Below are 25,114 nucleotides of genomic sequence, written 5' to 3'. Positions count from 1 at the left end.
TTTACGTATTAACTTAACGAATAGGTTTCCCTCCCATAGTATAATACTGCCCACACTCGGCCTGCAAAAGTTGTTGTTGTTGTTGTTATGGTCTTAAATCCTGGGACTGGTTTGATGCAGCTCTCCATGCTACTGTATCCTGTGCAACCTGATTCATCTCCCAGTACCTACTTCAAGCTACATCCTTCTGAATCTGCTTAGTTTATTCATCTCTTAGTGTCCGATTTTTACCCTCTACGTTGCATTCCAATACTAAATCGGTGAACCCGCGATACCTCAGAATATGTCCTACCAACCGATCCCTTCTTCTAGTCAAAGTGTGCCACAAATTTCTCTTCTCCCTAATTCTATTCAATACTTCCTCATTAACTATGGGACCTATTCATCTAATCTTCAGCGTTCTTCTGTAACACCATACTTCTTCTATTCTCGACTTGTCCAAACTATTTATCGTCCACTTTTCACTTCCATACATGGCCACACTCCATACAAATACTTTCAGAAACGACTTCCTGACACTTAAATCTATACTCGATGTTATACTCTTTTTGAGAAACTCTATCCTTGCCATTGCCAGCCTACATTTTATATCCTCTCTACTTCGACCATCATCAGTTATGTTGCTCCCCAAATAGCAAAACTCATTTACTATTTTAAGCGACTCATTTCCTAATCTAATACCCTCAGCATCACCCGATTTAATTCGACTACATTCCATTATATTCGTTTTGCTAATGTTCATCTTATATCCACCTTTCAAGACACTATCCATTCCGTTCAGCTGCTCTTGCGGGTCCTTTGCTGTCTCTGACAGAATGACAATGTCATGGGTGAACCTCAAAGTTTTTATTTCTTCTCTATGGATTTTAATAGCTACTCCGAATTTTTCTTTTGTTTCCTTCACTGCTTGCTCAATATACAGATTGAATAACATGGGGAATAGGCTGCAACCCTGTCTCACTCCCTTCCCAACCACTGCTTCTCTTTCATGCCCCTCGACTCTTATAACTGTCATCTGGTTTCTGTACAAATTGTAAATAGCCTTTCGCTCGCTGTATTTTACCCCTGCCACCTTCAGAATTTCAAAGAGAGTATTCCCGTCAACATTGTGAAAAGCTTTCTCTAAGTCCACAAATGCTAGAAAGGTAGGTATGCCTTTCCTTACTCTATGTTCTAAGATAAGTCGTGGGGTCAGTATTGCCTCACGTGTTCTAACATTTCTTCGGAATCCAAACTGATTTTCCCCGAGGTCGGCTTCTACTAGTTTTTTCGTTCGTCTGTAAAGAATTCGTGTTAGTATTTTGCAGACGTGGCTTATTAAACTGATAGTTCGCATATGTCAACACCTGCTTTCTTTGGGATTTGAATTATTATATTCTTCTTGTAGTCTGAGGACATTTCGCCTGTCTCATACATCTTGCTCACCAGATGGTAGAGTTTTGTCAGGGGTCAGTATTCCCAAGGCTTTCAGTAGTTCTAATGGAATGTTGCCTTATTTCGGCTTAGGTCTTTCAGTGTACTGTTAAACTCTTCACGCGTTATCACATCTCCCATTTCATCTTCATCTACATCCTCTTCCGCCTCCGCGAGCAGCAGTACTTTCATTATAGCCATTAATTATAGCCACCCAGCATTTCTGATTTTCTGAGGCCGAAGTCAGTGCCCTATCTTCGAGTTCTCCATGGCGTTATCTTTCAACAAGACTTAGTGAGATCGCACGTTGCCCGTCTTGTACTGACAATCTCACACAGAGGCTTCAGCAGTTGCCTTAGTCATAACCTTTCCGTGATGCCTCACCTGCTGGTAACATATGTGATAGTTTGTCGAGTGAATAGAATGCCTATTCTCGCTAAACTGTACGATTGCTGAACCCCGGCATGCCCGGACAGGTGAAGCAGTGTTTCATCTCTGCGCCCAACTGATTATGACAGCTCATGTACGAAATATTGCTTTCTGTATTTCCCTAATCACCCACAAATTTGACCATCTGTTCTTCCTACGTGCACTATACTTTTTACGCACATTGACGAACGGTTCGTTATTTACTATCATTCTGACTTTGTTGTATTAATGTCCAGCAGCTTTATGAGAACATTCGTGATTTACGTAGACCGATTGACCATACTATTCTGTAAAATTAAATCAATTCTTGGCGTACACCGTAGTCATCCGTCAGTTGATAATTCTGCATCAATTTCTACGAGTTACGCAAAAAGCACAAAACGTGCAAAGTCTCTACGAACCAGATGTATAGAGCTACAGGAGCAAGCAGTTATTACGTACGTTACTATGAACCCAACTGCACATTGGTGCCACTCGACCCACGTCAGCAGCACCACCACCTGCGGAAAACTCACCTACCTTACCTGCCCTGTACGAGGTCTGGCGTTTCACATCAAATGGTGGTACACGCACAGCCTTTAAATGTAAAGGTAGGCCTGCATAGAGGTTCGTGATCAGAAAGCATCATATTCGTCTGGAAAAACAGCCTAAACTCTTGAAATTCTGTATCCTTCAACTAGCTTGCTGTACAGAGTATCAGTTTCAGATCAAAGATATATGAGCATCACTCCAGAATTCTAGCAGCTTTGACGGAAGCTACTAGTCCGAAGAAATCGTCTCGACAACGCAACTCTGATGTACTAGCAATCCCAGAGGGATATCGCAGAAAGTAAGGCACTGTAGCGTGTATATACGTGAATCGTCACGATGCTTGTAATACTGCTTGCACCTCGCTGCAGAAGTTCTCCACTGGTATTAAAATTCCACAGTCAGTCGCAACAAGAATACCATTAGCGGTTATCCATTACAACTCTGAGCATATGCACAGTAAGATAATCAGCGTAACCCTACTTACCAGTATCGGTGTTAGGCACAACGCAATGGAACGACATCAGCTTTGTTCATCTGATCTAACCACGTCAGTCTATACTTTCTGTCAGAGTTCAAAACATAAGTTTTGGCGATTATCTGAAATCACTTCCCAAGCGAGTGTACATTGTTATGCTTCGTAAACATCAGAAGAACTAACAATAAAATTATTACGCCACGGAGGTTGAACGGCCACCAGTTACATGGTCTGATCTCAGCCAAAACCCATTGCAGTCTGCTGAGAACAATGGGACATTGCCCCACTCCTAAGCTTTTCTGAGCCTGCGTCATTAGATTTGTTACTTTTACCAACATTCATAATTAATGTACATTCATGGGTGACAACCCCAACCCACGCTATAATCTCTCCGCACCCTTCTTTTGGCAATTTTGAAATCGCTTTAACTCGTACAAGAAGGGCTATTCCCTTACTAACACCTTGTAGGGAAATGGACAAGTCCATACAGCTGCTTTTGCATCTTACTTTGTACTTTCTATGGAAGTACTCCTACGTAAACGTCCAGAACATTCTAGACGCCTCTCACTTTCCTCTCTGGCACCAGACTTTCTCCTACTTAAAAGGATCGCGGGTCTCCCATGGCCGCGCGTCATCACCTTGCGTTGACTATCGTTCAGACATGGCTGCTGCTCGCCTCCCTAAATTCTAATGGTCAGATTGATTGAAAAATCACATAATACCGGAAACAAAGCACCGATAACAGTCGAGGCAAACTTCGGATTCCGAAGTGGGTTGAAATTTAAAAATTCCAGCCACATCTTTCATGGTTTGTTCTACAACAAGTTACCCTTTTTCTCAGCTCCAGACATTACATAATAGAATGTTCGGAAATGACAAAAAAACAGCATGTCACCGTTAATTTTAACCGTGTCTCCAAACACTTTAAAGTTTATTTTTGAAAATCAGGAACAATTTCTGGACAAACTGCAATCTTTTAAAACGACTACAACTCCTTACTGTCAAAGAATTTCTTTAAATCCTTGATCTTGTTACCTTTTTCATTTGCTCTTAATCTACATTACACAGGACCTTTTTGGTTGTACCGAGTAACATACTATTTCTTTTCATAAACAACACCAATAACATACCAATATTCTATAGTACAAAAAAACAAACAGACATAGACAAAATATACAAATTAGATTTACAGTAGAATGTTTCACATTACTACGAGACTTAGTCAAAGGAAAGCCTTATATTTGTAATAACAAATCGAAATTTCGCGCTGTTATCCTGTAAGTTGGTAAGCGTGCTACAAACAGCGTGGAGAGTGGCCTGTAGGTGGCAGCATAGTGCAGATGCACACATACCATAACAGTATCACTATAAAGATGGCCGCCCCACTTGCGACTTGCACCAGGGAAGAACAGCGTTCTGTTACTTGGTTTTTGCGTGGTGAAGGCGTGAAATATATTGAAATTCATCGACGAATGTAGGTTCAGTACGGTGATGCATGTTTGTCACAGCGGAAAGTCTACGAATGCAGCAGGAAGTTCGTAAATAGCGTGAATTCAGTGGAAGTTTCTCCTCGTCCAGGTCAGGCACAACGAGTTGTGACTCCACAGAACATTGCAGCAGTTGAAGCCATAGTGAAGGAAAACCGCCGAGTGACGCTGAATGACAGTGCAGCATGTTTAGCATGATTAGTCATGGGTCAGCACACCAGATTGTGCACGATGTGCTCCAGTTTCCCAAAGTGTCTGCAAGATGGGTGCCACGGCATCTGACTCCTGAAATGAGAGAACAACGTGTTGATGCTTGTGAAGAACTTCTTCGGCGCTTTGTACGAGAGGGTGATGGCTTCCTTGCAAGAATCGTTACTGGGGAAGAAACCGGGGTTCACTTACACCAACAGGAAACGAAGACAGCGAGCAAGGAATGGCGCCATTCCTCACCAAGACCAAAGAAGTTTCGAACAGAACCATCAGCAGGGAAGGTTATGCTGACTCTCTTTTGGGACGAGAAAGGTGTCATTTTGGAGCATTACATGCCTAGAGGAACCACTAACACCAGTGCGTCATACACAGATCTTCTCAAAAATTATATGCGGCCTGCAATCAAATCAAAGCGACGTGGATTGCTGTCAGCAGGTGTCCTTCTGCAGCGTGACAATGCAAGGCCCCACACTGCCCGTACAACAGTTGCAACAATCACAGACCTGCATTTTGAGTGTCTTCCTCCACCATACTCACGAGACCTTGCCCCAAGTGATTTCCATATGTTTGGACCACTCAAAGACGCAGTGGGAGGAAAGAAGTCCCGTTCTGATGAACGACAGTTCAATCCCGTCTCCGGCCATCCTGATTTAGGTTTTCCGTGATTTCCCTAAATCGTTTCAGGCAAATGCCGGGATGGTTCCTTTGAAAGGGCACGGCCGATTTCCTCCCCAATCCTTCCCTAACCCGAGCTTCTGCTCTGTCTCTAATGACCTCGTTGTCGACGGGACGTAAAACACCAATCACCACCACCACCACCGTTCTGATGAAGATGTACCCCACGTGGTGCGTGAGTGGTTTCGCGGACTACCAAAAGAATTTTTTTCTAAAGCAATTTATGCACTTTGTAAGCGCTGGAGGACGTGCGTTGAGCGTGGGTGAGATTATGTTGAAAATTTATACAGCTTTGTGCCACCTCTGCACAATAAAAAATATTTTAAAAAATCAATGAAGTTTGCATTTGACTCGCCCTCGTACTTTGTTTTTCTCCCTTCATTTGCACCAATACTCTTAAATCTTTCCAAACTCAGAAGAGTTTCACAAACTTTATGGTACAGTTGATGATGATGGTCGGTATAATTAGAGATGGCTGTAGAGGGCTATGAGCTCTCCAGTGGTCACTTTTCTGTTTGAGGGTTATACCTGCCCAGCACACCTGGCCTCTGACGACTCCTCCCTCTTCAGTTCCAACTGCACTCGTGACTACCCCAATTGACTTGGCTCTTATTCAACTCCAGACTAAGTTAACACACACAAAATCTGGCTCTCCGATAGTGTCCTAATCCATGTAACAATAATCCTATGCGAAATATCCCCTTCTTACTTTCTCTTCAATTTCTTGCATGAGATCAGCCTTCTTGTACGTTTCGCTTACCGTGAATACTTTGAAAGCCACTCTATACTTTTGACAATATTTTAGGAATTAAGACAAACATAATCCGTTGTACTCGGGTACTTCAAAATTTTGATTCAGTCTCTGTATTAACATGTATAACACCTTCGAGGTTACCACCTTCACCTTAATTGGCTCTGAGCACTATGCGACTTAACATCTGTGAGCATCAGTCGCCTAGAACTTAGAACTAATTAAACCTAACTAACCTAAGGACACAACACACACATCTACGCCCGAGGCAGGATTCGAACCTGCGACCGTAGCAGTCGCGCGGTTCCGGTCACCTTAATTACCCCTGAATGTAATGTATTTTACAACTTCCAATGTCACAGTGGCACTAATGGCTTCCCAGTCCATTTGATTTCAAATGATAAAGGGAAAACAACGTTCTGTACCCTAGCATTCATGGCAGCTTTGTTTTCACAAAATACATAGCCGTAGCACTAGCACTTGAGGCAGATTGGTCCATTTTAAGACATACATTACGTTAAAAGTAATACATTGTATCACTAACACTCAGAACAGTTTGGTCTTTGACTTATGAGCAATTTACCAAGCATACCTCTTTACACAATCCATCGAACAGAATAATCCTATTATCTCTAATTCAAATTGTACTATCGTGTACACACTTTTACCTTCACTTCAGCCTATTCATTCTCATCTTTGCTATCAGATGGGTCTTTAAACACAGAACTTCTGATAATATGTATCCCAAGGGCTACTTATTGACTCTAGCACTGTCCTTTGTTCCGTCAGTCTCTCTAGATTAACTATACAAGACGATAGTATCTGTTCCCGAAAGAACAGCAGCTTTGCTAGAAATGAAATGATGATTAAATGGACACCCTAGCTGCAAAGAGGCGTTGATGTACTTCATTACGGAGAAGGTTGAAAATGTGTGCCCCGACCGGGATCTCGTGCTCTCATGGCAGACGCTCTATCCATCTGAGCCACCGAGGGCACAGAGGATAGCACGACTGCAGGGACTTATCCCTTGCACGCTCCCCGTGAGACCCACATTCCAAACATGTCGACACCACTACATTCGTAGTGCGCCTAAGAGATGTTTGCCCATCATACTCATTTCTCGTGGCAGATTAATCTACCAAGTTCCACACGAGTTCGGGCATAGTGTGTGCATTCGCACAAGAAGGTCAATGACCAGGAAGCCATATTTTAACTATACATGACGATAGTATCTGTTCCCGAAAGAACAGTTACCGTAGATGACCATGCAGCTTTGCTAGAAACGCCTGTTTGCAGCTAGGGTGTCCATTTAATTATCATTTCATCTCTAGATTAACCCATACGTTTCTGCCTAGCTCATATTATCTGACCCTCTGCTGTGCTACCCCTTCAACCGCTATGATTTCTCATCTGAACAGAGAGCCATGGTTCAGGGGTGACAGTCCCACTACTTGTCGTCAGTCAAATGCAGTTCACTTGCGTGCGCGGGAGCCAGTATTTACAAGTCACAGGCAATCCTTGCCATCTGAGATAGCGCCTGTTATACTGCTGTGTTCCATGGAAAGTGATAGTCTTTACACTTTCCTAAAGGTGTGAACAGGTATAAAGCCCGAAAAACGATGGAAGCCTTCCCTTGGTAGAATAGTGTGAAACTGGAATTTGACAAGTACAGTGAGGTATGAACAGCTCTCGAAATCCAGTGGTGGGTAACTACCTATATGAAGCTAACAAGAGTTAGAGTGCAACTGAATACTAACGAGTCGATCCATCATTTCAAAATATGCTCTAACTTAATGTATGAGTGTGTAATACATGAGTGCACTTTTCACTTTGAGTTAATATTAATAACAGATTCTATCGCTACCCCTTTTCTACTTTTTTCCAAGATAACTATTACAACACCATCGATTAAATATTAGCGCTGATCCAATACAGAGGGCAAATAGCGGTGATACAATGATGCCAAATTTAAGCCCAAGACAGTGAAAATGCCATCAATTAAAAGTTTCAGATGAAACTAGGTAACTACATTAAGATAAAATTTAAGTCTTTGTCTGTCTTAAAAATGCATATAGTAAACCCTTAAACAAAATTTATAATGATAAACTGGCTTCAGCTCGAATTTCAAAACACTCTTCAGAAAAAAATCAGTTTAGCAATAGAACTTATAATACACAATTAAAATGAAAGCGGGATCCCTACCAAAGGTTTACACACGTCAGTTACAGTCGTGGCACAATATAAAATTTACTCAAGTACTGTAAAGAAATGTCCGACAATTTCAAAACAAACTTAGGGGCCGATCGCCATCAAATGAAGGCCAAATAAGGAGACGTGTGTTGTTCATTTAAAAAGGTGATTACTTAAAGAGCTATCTGGAGCATTTGAATTCATCCACGGTTACATGATAGGGTTTACAGTGCCTTAAACTTGCAATCATGTTTTATTTCACTCTTCAGTCGTGAGTACACTTCTCGGTGATTCATTAAACAAGCCATAAAATCGGATGATAAAAACCTGAAACGTAAGTGGGTTACCACGGGTTCCGTAATACATACAGTGCAAATAGCTCCCACAAAGGCAGACTCAATGACAATCTTTACAGCATGAGCAGATAAAAAAAAACTCTTCCATAAATGCAAGCAGTGTGAAGCGACAATATAGTGAGACTGTACAGACCTGCTACATTTGCCCTGGCCTACAATCTATCCCGGACAACGGATACTGGAGCCCAAAGAGTAGACACCGTTCCCTTTCAACTCATCTACAAACACCAGTACGGTACGACCACCGAACAACTGAATCTAGAAGGGCTGGTTCTTTTCAAAGAAACGGTCCTCAACCTCAACGAAATCCAGACAAGACGTTTTCAGACATAAACAGGGGTCTTCTCCAAGCAGCGGCCTGGGTCACCACCTTCCTCGTGCCGCTGCTAACAACAAAATATATTCGCTAACCGGCACATGCTGCATAGTGGACCACGTCACGCAAGTTACTCTCTGGCAAAGGGAATCTATACCACCACCGACTACACCAGAGGGTCACAAAGTCTGGAAAATACAAAATTACTTTTGGGATGCTTCCGCACATGGTTCAAATGGCTCTGAGCACCATGGGACTTAACTGCTGAGGTCACCAGCCCCTAGAACTTAGAACTACTTAAACCTAACTAACCTAAGGACATCACACACATCCATGCCCAAGGCAGAAATCGAACCTGTGACCGTAGCGGTTGCGCGGTCCCAAACTGTAGCACCTAGAACCGCTTGGCCACTCCGGCCGGCTTCCGCACATGGCACGCTCTTCTAGGGTCTTTTGTCCATGGAGTAGCTGATATCTCTCAAGTGACATTCAGCAACTCTGCGTCATGTCCAATTAAAACTTCAGGGCACTTTACCTGGGCTAGCAACTTAACTCAGACACAGTTCATTTTAAATACGTAAATGGGAAAATATTACAGGGTCTCATATATGGTGGAAAGGCTGCTTTTTCCGGTAACTGAACAAAACCTTGATGTCATGTACTTGTTTCTACAGTGGTTGGTCTCAGCAGACCATACTGGCCGGCACCAACTCCCAGCCCAGTGGAGGCTCCGTCCACCAGGTGGAACGGGTCATCATACACGAGAACTACACTGGCATGCCGGTCTTTTTCGCAGATATAGCACTGATCAGGGTGAGTTTCATGCGAAATATCTATGTACGAGGAATGCCTACGCATCTCGTAAATTCGCAAGCAAAACAGTGTCATAATAGGATACAAAATAAGTTGTTAATATCTGTTTTTATAATTCATTTTCTAATTTTAAGGGCCGAAGTTTTTATCAATCATGGTGCGCACTACTTTTTAGGTTACTTTCATAAATTCTGTTGAAGTATTTCTGGATGTGATCTTCACTCTGACTGATGTCGGACAGTGTGCGCTGTAATTATGTAGCTATAAGTGGTGAATCATATTCTCCATGCAAGTCCTTGATAAAATGGCAGGCATCATTATAATCCTTTCCACTTCACTTGCATGAATGTGAAATCACGATGTAGGCCTTTGGTGGAGAACATCATGATCGTAAACGTTAAGAAAACAGAAAAAAACGCACGCTGCTATTTAGAAATTTTTACAGGAGTATACACAACATCCATATGTTGGTGGAGAAATATTAGATAGAGTAGATTACAATCTGTGGATGATGCTACAAGAAGAGACTAGAAGCTTTCGAAATGTGGTGCTACTGAAGAATGCTGAAGATTAGATGGGTAGATCACATAACTAATGAGGAAGTATTGAATAGAATTGGAGAGAAGAGAAATTTGTGGCACAACTTGAATAGGAGAAGGGATCGGTTGGTAAGGCATATTCTGAGGCATCAAGGGATCACCAATTTAGTATTGGAGGGGAAGGTGCAGGGTAAAAATCGTAGAGGGAGACCAAGAGATGAATACACTAAACAGATTCAGAAGGATGTTGGTTGGAGTAGGTACTGCGAGATGAAGAAGCTTGCACAGGATAGAGTAGCATGGAGAGCTGCATCAAACCAGTCTCTGGACTGAAGACCACAACAACAACAACATGGAAACAACAACGGGTAATGCTAAAATTCTCAGACCCGACTCCATTGTCGCTGAAGGGGAAAAGAATGGGAGAAAACTGTTATAAGAGACACAAAAGAAATAGGAATACGGAGCTTCAGTTACCCGAAGTGGAAATCAGAAATTACTGAGGTGTCCTTTTCTAGCGGTGCATTTTGTATAATTTGTATTTCAAGCGACCGGGATGTGTTTTACGTGGTATGTTTCTAAGGCTTTCTTTAAGTTGCTAGCATTTCTGTTTTTTCTCGCAGTTGTTTTCCGTACGGTATTAATGGTCGTCACGTAGTTCATCGCGCCGTTCGCTCGCACTCAAACAAGAATTAATACACACGTTACACGTAACTTCATTCTTGTTTTTTATCTGGTACAACATTCTTAACGATAGACAATGTACTACAAAATGTTTAATGAGTTTTCGATGTTCACAATGGGTTGGATCTCGAATAGCCCGCTCAACTCCTTGGGGTGAAAAACGAAAATATTTTTAAAAGATGCTCGACGTCGCCTTTGTACCGTTGTTAGTGTCGTACACATAACGGCCTTTAGTTAAGAGCTGACGATTTTTCCTTTGTTGGAAACCACAGTCATAATATTTATTTTGGATGAAATGACCATTTGACAGTGTGATTTTATTATTTTTTATCGATTTGAGTATTGTGATTTCGGCAGTAGAGGCGTTTTCGAGTACAGCGGTGAAAATCAGAAATGTTTGCTATCTGAAACTTCCTGCCAGATTAAAACTGTGTGCCGGACCGAGACTCGGACTCGGGACCTTTCCCTTTCGCGGGCAAGTGCTCTACCATCTGAGCTACCGAAGAACAACTCACGCCCGGTCCTCACAGCTTTACTTCTGCCAGTACCTCGTCTCCTACCTTCCAAACTTTGCAGAAGTTCTCCTGCGAAACTTGCAGAACCAGCACTCTTGAAAGAAAGGGTATTTGCGGAGACATGGCTTAGCCACACCCTGGGGGATGTTTCCAGAAGGAGATTTTCCCTCTGCAGCGGAGTGTACGCTGATATGAAACTTCCTGTCAGATTATAACTGTGTTCTGGACCGAGACTCGCAAGCACTTGCCTGCGAAAGGCAAAGGTACCGAATTCGAGTGTCGGTCCGGCCCACGGTTTTAATCTGCCAGGAAGTTTCATATCAGCGCAAACTCCACTGCGGAGTGAAAATCTCATTCTGGATGTTTGCTCATCTATTGCTTTTTTTTCGCCATTGCACTTGAAAATGGTTCTAAAGCCGAAATCACAATAATAAAACAGGTAGAAAAAAATCTCCAATGATTTCAATGCGAAAATTGTTAATAATATTGAGCCAAATAGCAGTTGAAGCTGGAACGATATTTATAACTGCAATGTATTAATGGCAAGTGAAGGTATAGGGAACAAAAGTTGTCCACAAGTTACTGTCAGGTGCGCTTTTAACTACTTCCCTCATGCAGGTGTCGCCGCCGCTGTCCTTGGACGGTGTGACCGTCTCCACAGTGCGGCTTCCCACGCAGGGCCAGGAGACAGAGGGCGGAGCTGCCGGTGTCGCCGCTGGCTGGGAGTAGCTCTCGGTGAGCACAGGTCATGCGGGCTGGCTGCTTCTTCCCATACTCCACTCGCAATACGCTTACCAAATAAAAGTACGCTTGTGAGTCGGCTCAAAATGGTGTACGACCAAGTGAATGAAACAACGAGATCTACTTCAGTATCAATCTTCCGTGTACAATACGTAGATAGAATTCATTTCAGAGTGACTACGGGAACGAAACTCTGGCTCCATGGCTGCAGAAACTCGACGTTATCGTTATCAACGACGAAGACTGTCAGGACTACAGATTCAACATTATCTTGCCAGAACACGTTTGTGCAGCAAATCCGCAGCCTCGGCATGGACTGTGCGGGGTGAGTATCTGGAACGTTTCCACCTCCCATCACTGTTACAATAAAGATTCGTACATATCTACAGTGTACATAACTTATTAATTTTACGATATGAATCTGCTGCTTGAATGAAACTTCGCTTCTCAGAAATTAGTAACGGCCTGACGTAGTGGAAATAATGCAAACGAATGATATCTTGCATGTGTCATAATGACTAGATGATGGAAGAGACCTCGTCCTTTGTCATTTTCAATCGCTGTGTTCATTTAACCTCCTTTCTGCCAAAGTTACCGTATGCTTGGGCGATCAGGAAGTTTATTTCAATGTCCATTTGTTTTTGAAACTAATGTTTTGACTGTCACATGCAACAAACACTGGGATGTATTCGTCATATACTCACATGCCCACCAATTGCTAGTTTTTCTAATGGTGTTAACCTCGCCTTCCTCCTAGTCTCAACAGTCCACCACATTTTGTGCGACGTAGAAAGATTTATGCCTATCAGAGCCTTGAATTTCTGTCAGCTTTAAGATTTCAACCTATCATTTCCGTATTGTGAATGGCTGTAACCCTACTTGTTTGCTACAGAACATACTCTGGATGTTCGTAGTTTCCATTACTAAGTCTAGTTCTAGAACTGCATTTACATCCAAACTCTGGGAAGCACTGTAAAACGTATGGCAAAAATTCCTTCCCACTGTAACACGTATTATGTTTCCTTCTTTTTCCGTTAGCGAATGGATGGCAAGAAGAATGCTGGTCACTGCGTGCGTTTTATGTAGTCTAATTTTGTCTTCGCATCCCTAAAACCAGCGATGTATTAATTTCTCAAGGTGGTGTAAGTGGGCTGACGAGGAAATGTTGATGTCTCTCTTCAAGAATCTGTCAGTTTTATTGCTTTTAACCATTCTCGTAACGACTCGCATGGGTCAAACAAAACTGTACACATTCAGGACTTCCTGTTAAACGTATTTGATGTGGATTTCACAAACCAGAGAAGATTTCTCGGATAGGACAGAAGAGTGTTGTCTAAGCAGCTTCCTTTGTAGACTAACTGCACTTTCCCAAGGAAACTAAAACAGCTTTTCCTACGAGTCAGTCGATGTGAACATTGTAATTCATGCCATCCATTACCACACATAAATTATCTCTCACTGGTGTTATGATGCTACTTTTCTACGTTTTGCCATTGTATTTCTGAACAGCTCTTTCAAATCTTACTGATCTTACTGAAGGTAGTGTGTTTTCAGTGTACATAACTACAGATAAATGCCAATTCTTAAATATATGACTTTATTGTTAATATAGTGTAACATGTCATTAAAACGTGAACAGTGAACAGCATAGATCCCAACACACTTCCCTGAGGGACACCTGTAATTACTTCTGCACCTGTCAGTGAAGTGCGAACCACGATAACACGATGTGTTCTCCGTTCTAGACTCCTTGAGTCCCGTATCAGATCCACCAAGCCACCCGAGTAAAGACTCGTAAAGTCATTATTAGTCTGGACACTAAGCGAAAGACCAAACACACATAGAACGATCGTAATGTCACAGTAATTATATATTTTCCAACCTGTTTCTCTTGTAGTTAACTCAAGGAAATAAAATATACTATCGCAACCAAATCAGATGTTACGTCACTTTAGTCGCGAAGTTGTTTTATATTGATAAATCAAGCGTGAGTGGATCAAAATGTTCTTAATCAACGTGCATCAAGTCCCTATACAGATAATTTAACCCATATGTATTACAAAACTGTCATACAGGTATATATGTATGTGTGTATGCATGTTCCGCACCTCCTCCTAAACCACTGGAGTGATTTTCTACCGAACTGGGTACAAATATCCCTTACAGTCTGGAGAAAATCGTTATAGGAACAAGAAACACCTACCTATCAAAGGGGTGGTGTGTAGTCCAGGACGCTCCAACACACAGATTTTATTCAAGCAGTATTTGATAATGAGAGCACTTATTGACTTGCGACAAACTGAACACGTTGTTTCAAACCTTTACGAAACTTTTCCTCGCTGATAACAAACACAAAATTATGAAAGGAAAAAAAGTTTATCGCTTACTACTTCAAACTGAACACGTTGTTTCAAACCTTTACGAAACTTTTCCTCGCTGATAACCCACACAAAATTATGAAAGGAAAAAGGTTTATCGCTTACTACTTTTTCGCTGTTCATGCAGTAAAATTGTGACATCAGGTATAACGTGTGAATTTATTGCTTCATTTCTATTAAAACTATTGTCAACATATTTCGAAGACGATATCCACATATGCCGCTGAATATACCTGCAAAGTTATATCACTATAGGACACGTAGTTCAGAAGGTATGACGTAAACATTGATAAACGTGAAAACGAAACTGCAGAGTGAAATTAGCCAGAGATGCAGGTAAAATATGAGACAAATATTTGGAAATACCTTAAATATAAGTGACATACGCGTCTGCAGGCAAAGCTACAGATAAAAAGCTTTCATAAACACCTGGATCAATTTCAACAAATTTGATATACCTATTACTTACTGTGGGTATAAGAACTCTTCCTGAGTTGGGGTGGTAAGATGATGAGAGAATAGGGGGTGAAATGCATGAATAGAAGGCGAGAGAGAGAGGAGATATGGGTGAGAAAGTGATGGACAGAGAGAGTGAAATGGAAAATGGTCAGAGAAAGAGAAAAAATGATAGAGAGAATAGAGAAGGAAATGGACTGGGAGAGGAGGAGATGGAGAGAGACAAGCAAGAGGAAATGAATAGAGAGAGAAGGGAGGAGGACATAGACTGGGAGAGAAGGAGGTGTACAGAGAGAGGGGGTAGAAGGAGATGAACAGATGGGGGTGACAGACCAGACAGGCAAGTTAGGGGGCAGAGGAGATAGACTAATAGAAATTGTGTAAATACATACCAGCTAGTTATCCATAAATGACTGTCGTCATAAGATGCTTTATAGAAAAATTGAATCAAAATATAACTTGAGGGCCTGTATCTTCTCTTTCAGGTTCTTCATGATCAGTACTCTCAAGGTCTCGTGAGAGAAGTCATTGTAGTGTCACTGCCTAGTTTCAGGGAAACGTGTTGGAATTTGTAAAAAAGTTACTTTAAAGTGTGATGTTAGCTGACTGTGACCAGTAAGCATCGTGTTGCGTGATCAGGATATAGCAACAAGTATGCACAAAGACTGTGAAGAGGCCTGACCACATCTTTTGAAAACGCTGCATTGTGATGGAATAATGGCTGGAGCGGGCAAGAGTCGTCACCAGACCATGGCAGGAACCATTTTATGAGCTACATGATGGGACAACAGAGCAACATAGATGCCCAAGAGGCTTATAATTACTTGTGAACTTTGAAGCAGATTGATTAGGAGCCCCGGAGCACCACCTCGATTCCAGGGCCACGCCAGACGATGAGATCACTAGGCTCCACCAGCTGCAGCTGTGGTTCGAGAACAGGTCTGGCCAGCTTCCTTCTCCACTAAGTCGCCACCTGTGGGACTAGTGCAACAGCGCCGTTGACTTGTCATCCGTGCCTACCAGCAAGACTCATGGCAGCAGACAGTGGGTCATGTCCTATGCACGGCAGTCTTCCCTCGTCACTGTGATGGATGTGAGCCAGGCCTGAGTCGCCTGGGTGCAGGTGCTTAACCACAGAACACAGTTATAGCAAGAGGAAGAAACGTGCCAATGACTGGGCCTAGCCTCTTGCAGACTACCAGCCGCTGCTATGTCTGACGCCAGCAGCAAGGCGCTGATGCATGAAACTCTTCACTGAGGCTGAAGCCTGCTGAGTGCCTCCTGCCCCCTACTGCGTGTTGGCCTACCACACCCAGAGACTACCTCACACTGTCAACGATGAGATGTGGAAATGAGATGCAATAAAACATTTATCTCTACCATCAGTCAGTCACTGGGCCCAACCAGCCCATCACTCCACATCGCACCCTGCTGAGTGGCGCCAGAAATTGGCCCCTCCCCTACCGAGTGGTGTAGGGGGAACTGACTTCGCGACCTGTGGACAACGGAGTGCTTACCACCCCTTGCAGCATGACGTTCGTACCACACCCTACAGTATCTTTGTAGTGGGGTGTGTGTGTTTTGGTGAACATCATGGTGGTCGGAAGTTAGGGGTCACTATAACTGCAAAATTTATGTGGAGCCGGAAAAACCAGTGGATGTCTCCCATTTTAAAGATAACTATGGACCCTGAGGAACGTGTAGAGTTATTTACTGGGGCGTTCTGTCCCATGCGTTGAAGGGGTGGCAGTTGCTTATTTTAAGTTTCGTCATTTTGGTCATATATCAAGACAATGAGGGATCCAGGTGGCTCATGATTAGACTTTAAAATTAAGTATGTTAGTGATAAAGCCTGATAAATGTTGAGTTCTTCTTCCTGTTGGGTTGTCGTTGTTGAATTTGTAAATATGACAAAGGTAATGCAATTGGGAAACCAGAGACACAACGTTTCACCGGTGAGGAAGCTATCTAATCATTAGTTAATAAGATGCCAGAGAACAATTTTGTGAATAAGAGGCTAGCAGAGAAGAATGAGGGATTGGGGTGGTTGAAATCGCGGAATCATGAAATATATCCAGCTATTGCGAATCTTCCTGCTCCCTTTTCCAGTAGGGCATCCGAGGACGTGCTACCATTTGTGGAGAATCTCTTGTCAGCAGTTACATAGAGGGTTGGTCGTAAAATCAATTGTTGGAAATCGCAAGATTGCGCCTGTCGGGAGGAGCAAAGTCCTTTGTATGATGCACAAGGTGGAAAATTTTCAGCAGCTCAGGCAAGGATTGGTGCAAAGATATACGGTAAGAAGCGGAATACTTCGAGGTTTTTCCATGACCAGTTGAGTGCAATTTCCAAGCGACCTAATAAATCTGTGGAGAACCTTGAAGACAGAATCAGAAAAAAATATAAGCATAAGTATTAATTGACGCAGAGTGATGAGGTACACTACAAGATGTTTTAGGAAAACGAACAGGGATTTAGAACCAGAAGTGTCGAGGAGGATCCGCACTTGTTCCTTTAGGGATCTTCATGAGGCAGTTATGCTAGCAATGGAATTTGAATTTGATGCTGCGAGAGAGGAAAGAATTCGACGAAATGTGTTTGCATCGGATATAAGGTGATTTAATTGTTTGTGTATGAGGGATGAGCAGAGACAGTGCCACCAGCCACGGAATTGTACGGGTAGTAGGGACTATGAGCGATTTTGTGGAAATAAAAGTAGGGAGGTATGAACCAGAAGCAGTATTATGGTAATAATGGTAGGGGTGGTCTGGATGATAATAAGCAAGCGTTAAACTTAAAACAGAACCCTAGAACCGCCGAAAGGCGTTCCCAGTAAAAGATAATGAACAAAATGTTGATTGCAGAGGTGGAATGTGTCAAAATGGAGTGTTGAAGGGACTGATATTGCGTCAATGTTTAGTGTATGCCGACAACGCTTTTTTTTTCAACGGATATGCAGGAACGTAGGCAGCATCTCAGGGAAGTGTTCAAGATGTTACGGGCTGCACATTTAACACTGAGTACTAAAATGTGTCACTCTGTGTTGGAAGAAGTAAATTACTAGGATCAGGTAATTAATCAGGATCGTGTGAATACTGATCTGCGGTTGAACACAGGAGGTGAGAGATATTTAAGTAACAGGGATTCCCTGGACCTAATGAACTGTTATAAAAAATTCTTGACAGGATTTGCGTATAAAGCACGAGGTGTTAAATAAGTATTGGAAAACGGCATCAAATTTATCTGATCTGAAGAGTGCGAGAAACTGTTTGACAAGTTAAAGGAAATACTGAAAAATACTTGTTTTGAAAAATCGGGGAAAGTGCAGTGCCAAGCGACCAAAGGTCACTAACTCAGCCTATTCACTTCGCCAACAACATATGATAAAGCACCATGATGTCAAAACCATGACAGGTTGTAGAGTGTGTAGCACAATAGGTGCCAAAATAAATGTCCAGTAGCATCTTGTAAGTTAGAAAATAAAAAATAACCCACTAAGATAGCACAAAAAGCGCTGAAACGTGTCTGGGTGAAACAAAACAGAAAAAAGATGTCTTGCATAAGCAGGAATTCCTCGTCCTATTGCTCAACTGCATCAGAGCATCTGGAACACTACTGCGATACACCACGTAGTGTCGAGCTATACGTCAGTTACAAAAAACAGTTGTATTTTCCTGTAACATGAATTTTGATAGTTTTTAGTACGTTTCTGAAGGTGAATGTAACTCGATAAAGATAACGCATTTACGCACTATTACGAAGGGGAAGTTTTCGTAATCTTATTTGGAGAATATTGGGGCGAGATATCGACATGAATTCAACTACGCTCTCGCCCCACGTCAATCCCCCCCATGACTACGGACCTTGCCGTCGCTCGGGTGCCATAGCGTAGGTGCAACCACAATGAACGGGTATCTGTCGATAGGCCAGACTAACGTGTGATTCCTGAAGGGGGAACGCAGCCTTTTCAATAGTTGCAGGCCGAACTGTCTGTCTGATTGATTGATCTCCTCTTGCAACATCATCCAAAATGGTCTTGCTGTGCTGGTATAGCAAACAGCTGGAAACAAGGCGACGCTCCATATGCAGTTGACCTAAATCAGGTGATGCTAGGGGAATTGGATTAGGAAAGGAGATACTTAAAGTAATAGGTCATTTTGATTCTTTGGGCATAAAAATTACTGATGGTGGGCAAAATAGAGAGGAGATAAAATGTTGTCTGGCTATGGTAAGAAAAGCGTTTTTGAAGAAGAGAAAACTGTGAACATCGAATATAGATTTAAGTGTTAGCAAACCTTTTTCTGAAGTATTTGTGTGGAGTGTAGCCATACATGAAAGTGAAACATGGACGATAAATAGTTTAGACAAAAGGAGAATAGAAGCTTTTTAAATATAGTACTTCAGAAATATGTCGAGGATTAGATGGATGGATCACGTAACTAAACAGAACTGGAGAGTGAAAGTAAGCTTGTGGCGTTTTCTCACTAGAAGAAGGGATAGGTTCGTAGGGCACATTCTGAGACATCTAGGGATCGCCAGTTTAATATTGGAGGGAAGTGAGGAGCAAAAATCGCAGATGAAGACCAAGAGATTAATAAAGTAAACAAATTCAGAAGGATGTAGGATGCAGTAGTTGTTCGGACATGAAGAAGCTGACACAGTATAGAAAAGCATGGAGAGCTATTTCAAACCAGTCTTCCGACTGAAAACTGTAGCAACAGTAAATCACTGGAGTGTTAGCCTGTTTCTGGGCCACATACAGTTACTCCGCTGCAAAGAGTTATTTAAATTCTACCGGCATTAATATTTAGGTTAGCATTGTTTGAGGCCTTCCCGACGGACTGATTGCAAATATAGTTCTCGGGCGAGGCACTGTATACCGTCGGGGAGTTTCCACTGTATTTCGGCGGCGAACGTACCGCCGGAGCTGTAGTTTTTTTTCATTTATTGTAATTTAATTCGCATCGCCCCATGTGATGGGATTGGGCTGTCAGCAGATGCAAGCCACCATAGAAGAGTAAAAGTTTAAAGCATATTATAAAACTGGACACGGTGGTTGACGAAGTGAGTGACATAATGAAAAGACAGAGATTCAGTTGCATAATTTGATATATACAAAAAACGGATTTGTTGATTAAGTGAAAGATTAGCACAGATGAAACGGCAAATGAAAGTTTCAGAAAAGTTAAAAGATGGAAGCAGAGTCGCGTAAGTTAAGAAGTAAAACACTGGTGTGCTGGTTGATTAATATAGAGACATACATGAGTGAAATGACGACTGGGCCCACATTGCCAGGAAGAGGGTTATCATGGGATCTTAACGGTTGGGGTAACGAGTAAGAAGGTGATTGTGGGGCCGGATGTTAGGAGGACGAATGCGGGAGAGTGAAGAGGCATGCCGTTCTTACTAAACGTTAGCGTGTGGGTGGAGAGGACTGGAGAGGATGGAAGCTCTGAGCGGGAGAGGTGGGTGGGTTCCGATTAGATCTGACAGAACGACTACATCAGGGCAGATTTCATGGTCAGGTAACGGACGCGATTTAAATTTCGTTGGGAGAGGATGTGCAGAGTGTGTGGAGACATAGCGTTGGGTGAATATGGTGGTACAGACGCGCCAGAGTACCAGGAGCAGTGATTAGGGGGAAGACTATGTGGTGGGTTGTGTCGATTTTAAGGGTTATGTAGAATATTTGGAGGTGTTCAAGATGGAAGAGGAGAGAGGGGAGTTTTATAAGTTGTTAGGGAATGAGGGTGGCGAAGAGTATCAGATTCAGAAGGGTAGGCAGAGTGGATGGGGTTCAAGGATCTGTAGGACGTGGTAAAAGGAGGGAGAAGCGAAATTTTACTCTACATTTTCGTAGCAAGCTGAGGCTGTGACCGAGCCTCCTATTTGTGACAATCTGAGAAGAAACTGAGCAGGCGTTAACGCGCTAAATTCGTTGACCAATGGCGCAGACACGCTGGTCGGTAGCGAAAGAGACAGCTACGCTATCTGTCGGAAGACAAACGAACGCGAAGAGGCTGTCGATCGTACTGCGTCGGCCGCCCATCGTCGCCGTTGTCAATCGAATATCTATGTCGCCACAGCACCGTCGTCTCTCGTACGACCATTCTTTGTCGTCGCTGTGATATTAACATGACCAGCACTGTATCCCATGCCGAGCTGAACTTGTATCCTATGTCCCTGTTAAGCTTTTTAGTCGAGCTGCGAATTTCCACTGTTTCTGTAAAAACGTTGACTGACGAAGCTGTTTGGGACGTTTCCTTCTATGAGAAGATCATGACGGGTACCCATTAACTTCATGTATTACAATTGTGGTTGTTTCCGCAACTGACTGCTGACTTCGAGAATTTCATCATCCAACTAAATGGAGAATACCCTCACTCGACCACTGATGTTTGTCACCACTTAAGCAAACTTCGCCATCACTCTACTGAGTGCAGTGGTGAAGATGATGTGGCTCAGTTCCGTTCGCCGACCAGGTCATCTGACGTACAGCCTCCTGACTGTTTCCTATGGGGCAAATTATACAAAACCAATTTCATTAGTACAGGACTCGTACTATGCTAACTAAATAAAGAGTAAATAATTAGAACAGCATCATTTTTTAACATAAAGAAAGTTATAGGACAAATACAAACTTATATCAAAGTACTCAAATTAGAAGTAGGAAGAAATATTAGTTCTATTAGCTTCAGAAAAGTGATCGACCCACCACGTTAAACGAGGGCGCTAATGCGCTACTTCCAGGAAGCGCGCCAGCCCCGGATCGAACCCGCCTGGCGAATTAACGACGAGGGCCGGTGTGCCGGCCAGCCTGGATGTGGTTTCTAGACGGTTTCCACGTCCCCCTAGATGAATACTGGGCAGGTCACCATTTTCTGTCTCAGTTACACGACTTGCAGACGTTTGGAAACGTTCGCACTATTTCACGGCTTACACTAGACGCAGACAGCTGGGGTACAGTAATTCTGTCCCGAGGGGTACTGGGTGGCGACAGGAAGTGCATCCAGCCACCCTCCGCCAAATCCATAGCAACAAGGCCGACCCCGCGTTGAAGTGGGACAAAGGCCCAAGGAAATGATGATGATGATGATGAGTTTAACATAAGTGGTCGAAAATGTGATTCACAGATAACTGAGATACAAAGATGTTATTTTCTGAAACGTAAATTTATGTCTCACACTGAAATACCAAGTTCTGACAGGGTGATTGTTTTAAATAAAATGTTTCGCTGCTCAGAGTTCTTGAATGGCGGAGACAATGTGTATCATAGCAAATGGATGCGTCATTCAATGCCAGTTCACTCAGCAGTTTGAAGATTCAACGTACAAGAAAGCAGTTACATATCCGTTGTAAAGGGAACATGGAGTAATTTTGTTAAAACAATTGTCTTGGCTCTGAGCACTATGGGACGTAACATCTTTGGTCATCAGTCCCCTAGAACTTAGAACTACTTAAACCTAACTAACCTAAGGACAGCACACAGCACCCAGTCATCACTAGGCAGCCAATTGTCTTGTTATAAAATAATATTGGTTTACTGAAAACAGTTCAGTAAATCAATAGGCAAGGATTTATCTCTGTGTCCTGACATTCATGTAAGTGATTTGAGAGCTACAGATTTGATAAAATTTTGCAGTAAGTTCTATTGTTTTTAGGCATTCTCGTAACGACTCCTATAGGTCTAACAAACCTACGACCATTGTTGCCGTCTTTCTTTGTATACGTTCAATACTTCCAGTTAAACCTACTTAATACGGATTTTAGAGATCTGAGAAATGTTCAGGATAGGACACATTAGTGTTATGTAAACAACTTCCTTTGTAGACTAGCTGCATTTTCCCAGTATGCTGGCAATGACCGGTCCTGCCTTACCTACAACTCAAAGCAAGTCATCATTCTGATCATTCTAATTCTAGCCAATCTGTTGTTGCCCACATACTATGACTGTGATATTTTACACATAGTGTACTAATTTTAAGCGCTTTTAGAGTGCACGAGCTTATATTTCTGAAAACTGAAAGCTAGTTGTCTATCTCTTTAGCCCTTTGAAATCTTACTGATCTGACTGAATGTATAGTTTTTTCATTGTACTTAATTACAAGTAAAGTCTCATTAATGCTATTTACCAGGTCAGTAACATAAGATATGGAGAGAACAGGTTTCAACACACTACATTTTAAATATTAATACGATGCAACGCTATCACATCTTGCGAACTGACCACTCCTATCACTATTGAGAAATGTGGTACAAATCTAGACTTTCGAAAAGTAAAGTTGTTAGGCTAATATTGAATTATATTATTTTATTCGATGATACACGCTTTGCCCAGCTGCATCAGACAATGCAGGGCACTACGTTGATGCACCATATAACGTGGACGTACATAACCGTTGCGCGAAACAGTTGCTTTTCCTCATATCATAAATTATGGTAGTATGGTATGTCTCCAGAGGTCGATGTAACTACTCGTAGAAAAAAGTAGAGCATTTAGCAATATTAAGACGAGTGTGTTTTTGTACTCTGATTTGGTGAATGTTTGGACCAGAACTCGACATGTGCTGCGGTAATAATATTCAGACAGCCCACAGATTCTATAGTTCGTTGGGTAGCAAAGCCTCCATTGAATCCCATATATACATGTATCAGTATTATCTGTGTATGTGTCATGGTGCATTCGTTGTAGTTCTTCAAAAGGGGGAATACTGAACGTTTGTCTAGCAGGAAACGTGGCACTTCTGAGAAGGAGACTTCTTCTCAGTGTCTTCGTGTACCAGTCGTAAGCGTCCTGTGCACTAATCTTGTTGAATCAGCATCCACTATACTCTGCTCTGAGTTGCATTTATCTTCTTAACAGAATGAGGAAACTACCAATATCAATAATTATGAGTGAACCATTGATCTCCAAATTATAGTTACATTATACTTATATTTTTGAAAAACGTGGATACTCTTACAAGAGTACGTTGTGACAACGTAGCTACATTAAGCTCTATATTTTTTTCCTTCTTTTTCTCACGCAAATAGATATGAAATGATGTCTCATCCCTAGTGTATAAACACTCGCTGATCCGTATCTCCTCAGCAGTACCAGTGTCTCCTAATTCCAGCTATTCCTTGGTTGCCGTAACATTAAAGTTAACCAATTTATGTGGCGTCCTGTGTAATTTGGTTTCTTGACAGCAGACTGGCTAAACCCAGTTTATATTCAAATTTCTTTATTTTTTATGAAACCATATTACTGAGAAGAGGAATTCCGTTTCTCTTCAGAATTCTAAATCTCTTTCACTCATATGATCTTATCACATGAAATTTGCATGTGTAACACTTGCACATTTAATACATATTCTCTACTATATATTTTGTTGAACAACGCACAATTTAAACAGGAAGTTATAGTGCTGTTACTAAACGATTCTTTCCAATTCTGTGGTGGTCGTCGCTTTTCGACTGTTATTAAACTGTGAGCTGTCATGAAGCATCAATCTGCATATTGTAATTGTTTCTTTATCTCTTTTCCTATTGCTTTTACGCTCATAACGTATCAATTCTGTAGATAAAGTTTCAAGACAGACATTTTTATACTCATAACGTATCAATTCTGTAGATAAAGTTTCAAGACAGACATTTTTATTGAGGTGTTGCACTAGTTTGTCTTTTATGTCTTACAGCAATTAATTTTTAGTGGGTACTATTATCTAGAGTAATATATTTAGCTAAGCCAGTGTCATCGTACAACAATCTATCGGTGCCATTTGCCACGTCGTGGGCCACAAAGTTCACCTATCACGCGTTATTAAATTTGTATTTGGTTTGCAGATATACAGGAAGCGAATTTTAGTACACAGCAAATGGAGCACAAACCTGGCTGGACATCTAATCGTAACTGAGATCTGATGACAGTCTGTGCTACTTCGTGTATTGTGGTGTGTTTCTCGGCATCCCACTACTAAATGTTTTACCAGGAGAATGCTCTGACCAGCGCAGTAGCCGAACAACCTCTTTATTGAGTTAGGTAACATTTGGTGTTGGTGTTTCTTGTTGGAAGATAATGTCAAGGAAACCTCGAAAATAGGGCATATCCACAGGCCTTAAGACTTCTAAATGTAGCGGTTGTTGTCAAAACTACCGGCAGCGTGAACTGGTGGT

The 25,114-nt window shown here is 42.1% G+C and overlaps 1 protein-coding gene across 1 annotated transcript in view; it reads left to right on the top strand.

The window, feature by feature from the left end:
• LOC126272408 (chymotrypsin-1-like) overlaps positions 1 to 25,114 on the top strand; it is a 108,500-nt gene that overhangs the window by 11,363 nt on the left and 72,023 nt on the right. The window contains exon 3 of the mRNA XM_049975281.1: positions 9,508 to 9,646. Coding sequence (XP_049831238.1) covers positions 9,508 to 9,646 — 139 coding nt within the window. The remainder of the gene's footprint in view (positions 1 to 9,507; positions 9,647 to 25,114) is intronic.

The sequence above is a fragment of the Schistocerca gregaria genome, chromosome 1 (genome assembly GCF_023897955.1).
Source record: "Schistocerca gregaria isolate iqSchGreg1 chromosome 1, iqSchGreg1.2, whole genome shotgun sequence".
Taxonomy (NCBI): Eukaryota; Metazoa; Arthropoda; class Insecta; order Orthoptera; family Acrididae; genus Schistocerca; species Schistocerca gregaria.
Note: the sequence above shows the minus strand (reverse complement) of the source record. Positions and strands in the feature narration are given on the sequence as shown.